Source organism: Rhinichthys klamathensis, unplaced genomic scaffold, assembly GCF_029890125.1.
Source record: "Rhinichthys klamathensis goyatoka isolate OS25496 unplaced genomic scaffold, OSU_Roscu_1.1 h1tg000228l_1, whole genome shotgun sequence".
Classification (NCBI taxonomy): Eukaryota; Metazoa; Chordata; class Actinopteri; order Cypriniformes; family Leuciscidae; genus Rhinichthys; species Rhinichthys klamathensis.
In genome coordinates, this window is record NW_026606752.1 from 1995848 (window position 1) to 2005000 (window position 9153).

At 39.7% G+C, this 9153-nt stretch overlaps 1 protein-coding gene across 1 annotated transcript in view; it reads left to right on the plus strand.

Moving 5' to 3' along the window:
* Positions 1-5866: 5866 nt before the first annotated feature.
* The window catches only part of tln2b (talin 2b), an 89348-nt gene continuing 86061 nt past the window's right edge, over positions 5867-9153 (plus strand). The window contains exons 1-3 of the mRNA XM_056264949.1: positions 5867-6036; positions 8176-8273; positions 8383-8512. Coding sequence (XP_056120924.1) covers positions 5901-6036; positions 8176-8273; positions 8383-8512 — 364 coding nt within the window. The 5' untranslated portion in view covers positions 5867-5900. The remainder of the gene's footprint in view (positions 6037-8175; positions 8274-8382; positions 8513-9153) is intronic.

The following is a 9153-nucleotide window of genomic DNA, read 5'->3' on the forward strand; positions in this document are numbered from 1 at the left end:
TATACATAATTTTACCTGATAGGCCTGCGTTTAGTTTAGTGGAGATGCGCTGCCATGTGAATTCCCTTCTGTTGATGACGTCCTGATAACTATTTAGATTGTGGAAACTCACAAACAGCGAGCCGAGGATCAGTCTCTCTTCCAATGATTTGTGCTGCGCGTCGTCCATTCAACTTCGGCAACGGGAGGGCGCGGGCGCGTGCATGAGGCGAGCATGACCGCAACAGTTTCACAGGAACACATTTGCTTGTCGCACTAGCTCACAGCGCTTGCGGTACGCGTATAATTGACGCATTGTTACATTTTTGGAGAGGTGCACGTCAGGGTACGCGCGCTACACAGCAGGTACGTAGCGTGAGTTCGACGCAAAAGTATAAATTGGGCTTTACATCTGTTTAATGTAATCTTAGTGTACGTGGGAAACCATGTCATGACCAAACCTAAGCTACTATCAGAGAAGTAACGTTGGTCGACTTATATCTGTAGTAGTGGTCATGACCTCTGACTACATAGACTGTTTCTGCTCCCTGATAAAAGATACCTGTTCAGAAAGAAAAACAAGAAAACTGGACTCGTTTTAACAAGCTAGATAAAAGGTAATGCCCTGGCAGTGGCATAGCTTTGTTTTAATATTTGATTTGATTACATTATTGTTTAAGGTGAGATTTACAATAAATATTTTATTGCTACTGTGTAAAGGGAATTCTGCTGGTATAAAGCAGCTTATTTGTTTAAAGTTTTGGCAAACCATATGTTATTGCACTTTTGTGTATACAGCAGTAGGCCTATATTTAAATCAAAAGTGCGCAATACACTACTTTCGAATTCACTATTCACTCTTGCGCGTAACAATGCGATTAATCGCAATAAATTCATGCGATTAATCGCGATTAAATTTTTTAATCGTTGCCCAGCACTAGTATTTATATATACAATAATTATATACACTACACACACATATATTATGTAAACACAAACGTTTATTTTGGATGCGATTAATCGCGATTAATCGTTGCCCAGCCCTACTTTTTATATGTTGGGCAATTCCCTTTTTTATACATTTTTGTTCACCTGGTTCGGCATGTGCCATTGTATTTCTATGTAAACAAGCCCTAGAAGGATGTCTTTAACCATTGTGCTTCCGTCTTTTGCAACAGCTCGTGCATGCCACTGCGTTTAACTTTATACACAGCACTCAAGGTATAAACTTTTTAAAAATGCATCTATAAATCTGAGTCTTGTGTATTCAACCGGAAAAACACGCTCTGTGGGAATGTTTTGCCGCAACGATCTTTGACATTCTTGAAAACTACATGGCTCTATGATCCATCATCTCTCCTGTCTCCAAAATATTCCCAAACCACGGATGTTTATTTATTTATCCTGTCCTGAATTCACCTTTCCTGTTTCTGTGCCTTCTTACATGTATGAACGATAAAAATCTTTGGCGGGAAAATCGTGCTTTCTGCAGTTTGGAAATCGCACATGCTCACTTCGCGATTTTATTACGATTTTGATAACGCAGAGTACACTCCCCTTCCAATCACAGACTCTTTAATGAATTCAGGACTAGTGGCCTCTGGGCCTCTGCTCTTTGCTTTTGTTATTACTGCAAATCACCACACCACAATCCCTTCCAGATGGCCCCATCTTCTCCCTCGGCCCAATTGAATTGCCAGTTTTTACGACTGCATCCCAAAGCATGGTTTCGTGCATCTTTTTGTCTACACCCGGAAACTTCTTGCTTTTTTGTGTAAATTCAATAGCATAACTTAATATGACCACTGTTGTGGATAAGCTCTGGCTTTGTTTAGGGAGTATGCCCTTGAGAGACACTTTAAAGTCCAACGTTAAAAGCAGATGATGCTCGGAAAAGCATAATGTCAGATTTCATGTCTGTTGCAGAGGCGGGACTGGCTAATTGGGTGATCTTGTTGAACTTTCTGCTAGGGTCACAGACAAGATACGTTTTCCTAAATTCACTGAGGCGACAAAACTAGAATAGAAAAGATAAAATCGAAATTAATATCAAGGGAAATTATCAGCAAATAGGATTTGTCATCTTGCAGTCCAAGTAGAAGTTGCGTCAAAACTAGAGATTTCCAAATGAAAGATTTGGATGGAACGAGTGTAGTATTAAAGTTATATAAACAGCTGCTTACCTCAACCCTTTTACAATTCCTCTGGCAAACCTCCACCACCCCAGCTCCACCTTTTAGTCTCTATGATTAAATCAATCCCAGGGGGTGGTGTTTAAGGAAAGTTTGGGTTTCTTTTACTTTTTCAATGCAGACAGCAAATCAGATCCCTTTACCGTTTATTATTCTTAAAGTTCTGAACATCTACACTTCTTGTTAGACTTAGATATTTTTAGAATCTGTGTCCGCAGAATTGTACTTATGAATTTCGTCTTATAGGGCACTCATGCCATATCTGCGGTCCAGAATATCATAGTGACACGGGGATAGTCCTCTAAGTAATCACCTAGATCACACCCTAGAGACCAATTAGCAATAGCTTAGCATCCAACCACATTGCATTGCGGTGGTGAGCTTTGGAAAGCCGAACGCTATTGACATTTAGCTTAAAATGACATTTGGTGCGTTCAAGTCATATTGGGAAGTTTGTATTTATGAGATGGAATGTCGTGTCACTTTTGTCAGAGTAAGATGGCGGTGTACCATCTCTTAACAAACTACACAAAAATACAGTAAGGTTTTTAACTCTTTTACCTTTAAGTATTTTGGTATTCTGACACGTTTCTCACTGACACGCCCCCCCCCCCCCCCCCCCAACTTCCAGATTTTCCCACTTGTATACGACTTTGTGGCGCCGTTCATGTGTGTTGAAATTCGATCTTTCCGACATGACTTGAATGCACCAATTTTACCTCAATTTAAATCCATTTCCTAAATTTTCCATCACAATCATTCAAAAGTGTGAAAAAGTGCATAGAGTTTTGGTTAATTTTAATATTACCGTTGTAATTCCTGCTTTTCCGGTGTCCCCCAGGAATCAATTATAAGTGCATGCCATGTAGAGAGTCACATGCTGTTTAGGCGTTGAGCAGTGTGAGAGGTGGAATGCTTTGAGCCTGGCTGGAGGTTCAGGAAGAAACGAGAGGTATTTTACAGTTTCTGTGCTAGAAGAAGAAATGGGAGTGCCCAGTGTGGATTTACTTAAAGGTTGTAGACGAGAGATTAAGGGGGCAGGTGGTACCTTGTTTTGTTTGCCCTCTCACAGTCTTTCTTGTTCTCCATCTCCATCATTTTACAACCTGATCTAAATATTTTCTATTTTCATAGAAAGGTCAAATTATATGATATTTTAAAAGACTTATTGAGCTCACTAAAGCTAATTATTACTCACATGAGTATTTGGAAGTTTTAATTCTGTTCTCAAGTGTATATGTGTGTGTGGTCTCAGTGGGACTTCTCATCTGGTACACAAATCCTCTGCATGTCCCCTGTGTGCCCTACTAGGAATGAAAGGACTATACAGAGCTATTTTCCCAACTTATTGTATCACACTAGTGTGAGTGTGTGGCACGCAAGCTTGGTGACTGAGTGAGAAGACAATGTGGAGCTCGTTCACAAGTCTATTATCAAAAAAAGATTAGTCCTCTCTGTCTTCTGTTGAAGTATTCCTGGCCCTGGTGAGATACTATCAGACACATCTTACTTTATACTCTACTCTCAATCGCTTCAGCTGGACTGTCTGATTGAGATTCCTGGCTGTTCAGAATGGTCTCTTTGATGGTCTTTTTAGTGTTTACTAAACATTTACAGTACAATCTAGTTTTATTTGATTCTATCATAATGTTTGATCTTGCTTGCGAGTCTGATCTGGGGGTGGTAATGGCGCAGTGGATAAGACACATGCCTTTGGTGTGAGAGACCCGGGTTCGAATCCACTGTGAGACATCAATGTGAGACACACTTAACCCCTAGTTGCTCCCGAGGCGTGCAACCTCTAACATATATATATACATCAAGATGTTAGGTCTGGGAACTCACAGTTGGCATACCTTAATCCGAGGGGCGGGATAAACGGTTGTCTTTCAATATCCCTCGGCACGCAATAGGATAGCGCTACAACCAACCAGAGCAACGAACGGCTGTGGCTGAGTGAGTCCCATGCGTTTTTCCACCAGTGAACCAGCTAGTTGGTATATTAAACTTTTGCCGTATCCGGTCGTCAAAACTCTGAACACATCTTCCTGTTTTAGGAATGACTTAAGTGACGTTCTCTTAACTCCAAGTCATTCAGAGTCGCGGCCAAAGCCGATTCGAAAGACCGCTGTTTGCCAGCAGCATCTTCTTTGTTTTCAAGCAGAGGGAAATCACCTATGGAAATCACGCGGAACCGTCATAACTCTGCCGTCATAATGTTAAGCCCGCCCGCCGACTCTATACACGATGTGATTGGCCGGACCAGTTTTTTGGTTTTTCTAGCTCAAAAGTCTATGGAGAGTTGCTAGACCACACTTTGCTGCAAAATCATTTTTGCTGCCGCTAGGGTGCGTCTAGATTTCTAGGCTAACCTCTGCTACAAGTCAAATGTCTTACAATTCTGATCTTAGTTACGAGTCTGATCTCAGTTACGAGTTTGATCTCTGTTACGATTCAAAGCTCTAGTTTTAATTGGACCACATTACAAGTCAAATCTCTGCTCTGTATCTGATCTCTTACAGATCTGATATTTGCTTTGAGTGTGATTCTGTTACAAGTCAAATCTCTGGTATGAATCTGATCTTTATTGTGATTCAAATCTCTTATACAAAGCTGATCTCAGTTATGAGTCGAATCTCTAATCCGATTCTGATCTCAGTAACAGTTTTGATCTCTGTTAGGAATCATCTGTTCTGTGTTATAAATGTGATCTCGGTTAAAAGTCCGATCTTTGCTTTGAATCTGATATCTTACAGATCTGATATTTGCTTTGAGTGTGATCCGTTACAAGTCAAATCTCTGGTATGAATCTGATCTCTATTGCGAGTCTGATCTCTTTTGATGAGTCAAATCTCTTATACAAATCTGATCTCAGTTACAAGTCTGATCTTAGTTGCGAGTCAAATCTCTAATACGATTCTGATCTATAATACAAATCTCCTGTCAGTTGCAAGTCAGACCTCTGCTCTGAATTTGATCTCTGTTGCCGATGTGATCTCTGCCCCAAGTCTGATTTCTTACGAGTCAGATCTCTGCTTGGTTGCATATATGATTTCTGCTCTGAGCCTGATGTTGGTTATGAGTCTGATCTCTAGACTTGTTGCTGGTCTCTATAGACGTCTTTGAACTGTGCTGTAGGAGCAAATCAACCATACCACCATAATTCACAAATGTTATGCTTGGTCTCAGTCTCTCTGTAACCACTTTTCCTGCTTTTTTTAAACCTTGAAGGTTTCTCTCTTGTGCAAAGATTACTTTTCATAGATGTGATGTTCGGTAGAGTTTGAGTGAGCTTAGGCTAAACACCCAGTTGGCAGAAGAATCTTTTCCTCTGCTCAGTATTTAAAGGGCAGTGCTGTTCTACTAATCTAATAACTACATTACAGATGCCTCTTGACAGTAAGGAGCTCATATTGTAAGCCTACACAAAGCTCTGATCTCTCTCTCTTATCTTCAGTGGCAGGCATATTTCATTAATCAGTGCTAGAGCTGAACTGAATTGCAAAAACTTGCATTCACATTTACTTATATTCCAGTTAATCCAGATAAAAGCATGTTTTGATGTAGTTGTGTGGACCTCAAAGAATGTATGGGTATAGGGCTGGGCGATCTGACGATTTTGGGAAGATCGCCCACCCCTAAATGGGTGCTGATAGTTTCAGAGAAATTGACCGATTTTTTTTCTTAACAGGTGTGCTAGTGGGTGCTCCTATTCGAGCAGCAGTCACGATGGTGGCCCTGTCGCTGAAGATTTGCGTGCGGCAGTGCAATGTGGTCAAGACAATGCAGTTTGAGCCCTCAACTCCGGTTTATGACGCCTGCCGGATTATCAGAGAGAGAGTTCCAGAGGCCCAAAGTGGACAAGGTAAGAGTTACAAAACATTCCTCCATGTTTCCCGCCATTTTATACTCTTCCACGAGAAATACAACCCCCTCCTTTGAAGTCAACGTTAAACAACATTTGCAACGCTGTGGCTCTGTGACTCTATAAAAACATTTCTCTGTTTGTTTGAGCATCACAACCAGCCAGACACAACAACACAACTATCTAGACACAACAACACAACCATCTAGACAACAACACAACCAGTGGTGTGAGTTTGGAGATAGCTCTATCTTTTTTTGGTGAAAGTAGCTGTTCAAATTGCATGTAGACTGAATTGTTAAAAATAAAACCAGGAATGTTTATTTATCCATATTGACTAGAGACGCACCGGATTTACGCACAAACTGCATTGCAATCATTTCCCAAAATGTAATTTGTGTGAAAACATTACAAAGTCTGTAAATAGCACGTTAACACATGCCAGAGACGGGACACACTGAAGACGAGACGTAAAGACGAAAGTAGATGTGCCAGCAGATACTGAACAAGGCACAACAGGCTCACTGTTCGCAATGCTCAAAATATTGGAAGAAAAATATAAGGTAAATCTTTAATTTAGAATCCAATTCTCACTATTAACCAGTTGCTTATTAGCATGCATATAACTAGGATATTAGCTGTTTATTAGTACGTATAAAGCACATATTATTGCCTTTTTCTACATGACCATATGCTACATGGCCATGATCCTTAATCCTACCCTACCCTATACCTAAACTTAACAACTACCTTACTAACTATTAATAAGCAGTAATTAGTTATATTAGTAATTAGGCAAAAGTCGTAGAAAATAGTTAGTTAACAGTGAGACTTGGACCCTAATCTAAAGTGTGACCAAATATGAATATTGAATTTATGGTGGGCGTTTATATTAATGTTACTCTGAAGATAACTGACTGTCTTCATGTAATATAATGCCGTATAATGCCTATTAAAGTAGTGTTTATATGGGCAGCGCTGCTTTGCGTACAGCGGTAATTAAGGAAACGAAATTACTGCTGTTCCATAAGCTCCACTTACGGTCAGAGAGTGAATTTGCATATTCATTCGGTCCGTCTGCTGTTTTTGTTTTGTGCAGGTGTGTCTTATGTAGCTTAATTTCACAAAGCTAAAGTCAGACCATTCTGTTTTTGCTTTAAATCTTGAAATTATACGATCTAATTTAGTTAAAAAACAACTGCTCATGCTAGATGTGTGTAGCGTCTTTGTTTGACTTGTGATTAAAAATCAGTGGTTGCCTCTAATTTCAAATGGCCAGAGATCATTTTGTTTAAGTCCGGTTTGGCCTGGTCTAGAGCAAATGAACAACAAGTATGCTTAAACAAACAAAAAAGAAATCGGCAACTGGTATTGGCCATGAAAAATGATGATCGGTGCATCCCTAATACATCACTTTTTACACGTATTCTAAGGAAAAATCTTTGGAATTACTGGGAATGGGTTTAAATACAGTACAACATGTTAGATAAACTGAGAATACAACTCTTTTTTTAATATTGCTTAAACACACTAGGGGCAGGGGGTACAGTCTACATTTCACAAAAATCTGCAGAGCTTGACAGAAGTTTGGATTTCAGGCTAAATGTTTATACCAGCTGCTTCACATCAGCAGATTGTTTCTTTATCCATCATGTCAAAACTTGGGCGGTAAAGTCTTACACTTTGTGCAACCTCAGCTGATCACCAGTTCTGCTTCAGACCGAGTCGGATAGATAAGTGCACTCTCTCTCTCTTTCCATCGACACTCAAGTCATCAAACCGCCACAAACTCAAACATTAATGCTCTCTGCTCGCGGGAGCTTGCAAAATGGACTTGTGTGCGCTATCAGCTCAATAGGAGTCATCACTTCAGGATGCGTCTACAGCTCTGCCACTCATTGGACATTCATTATACGCACAGCTACTGTTATATGACTGTCGCGGCCGCAATTAATTGGATTCATCTTATAAATGTCAATTGTTTCCTTTTGGAAATTGACAAATTGGTTTGTGGTTTAATGAAGAGTTGGATATTTATCATGACCATATTTGTAGACCTAACAGGATCTCTTTGATTAGGTATCTAGTTCCATGGGGCAAGGAATTGTTTTAATTATGTTAAAAAAAAACTTATTGCAGCATCAGATTACGGGCTCTTCCTGTCCGATGATGACCCCAGGAAAGGAATCTGGTTGGAATCAGGGCGCACCCTTGATTACTACATGCTGCGGAATGGGGTAAATCACGTTATTAGACGTATCTGCATTCTCTTCAGACTTTTGCTAAAGTTTTTAGTTCCACTCTGATTTTAAGCTTAATTTCAGTGGTTGTTATTGTCGTGTACAGGACGTCCTGGAGTACAAGAAAAAACAAAGACCTCAGAAGATCAAAATGCTGGATGGAACCATCAAAACCATAATGGTGGATGACTCCAAAACTGTAGGGGAGCTGTTGGTCACCATCTGCAGCAGGATAGGTGGGTCCTTCCTTCATCTACATTTGACAGAAATTTTGGGCTTAGAAGGTACCAGGCTGCAACAATGAGAGTTTTCAAGGAATAACATACCTCTATCTATCTATCTATCTATCTATCTATCTATCTATCTATCTATCTATCTATCTATCTATCTATCTATCTATCTATCTATCTATCTATCTATCTATCTATCTATCTATCTATCTATCTATCTATCTATCTATCTATCTATCTATCTATCTATCTATCTATCTATCTATCTATCTATCCATCCATCCATCCATCCATGCATCCATCCATCCATCCTATAAGTTTATCCATCCATCCATCCATCCATCCAATAAGTTTATCCATCCATCCATCCTATAAGTTTATCCATCCATCCATCCATCCTATAAGTTTATCCATCCATCCATCCTATAAGTTTATCCATCCATCCATCCATCCTATAAGTTTATCCATCCATCTGTTCTATAAGTTTATCCATCCATCCATCCATCCTATAAGTTTATCCATCCATCCATCCTATAGGTTTATCCATCCATCCATCCATCCTATAAGTTTATCCATCCATCCAATAAGTTTATCCATCCATCCATCCTATAAGTTTATCCATCCATCCATCCATCCATCCTATAAGT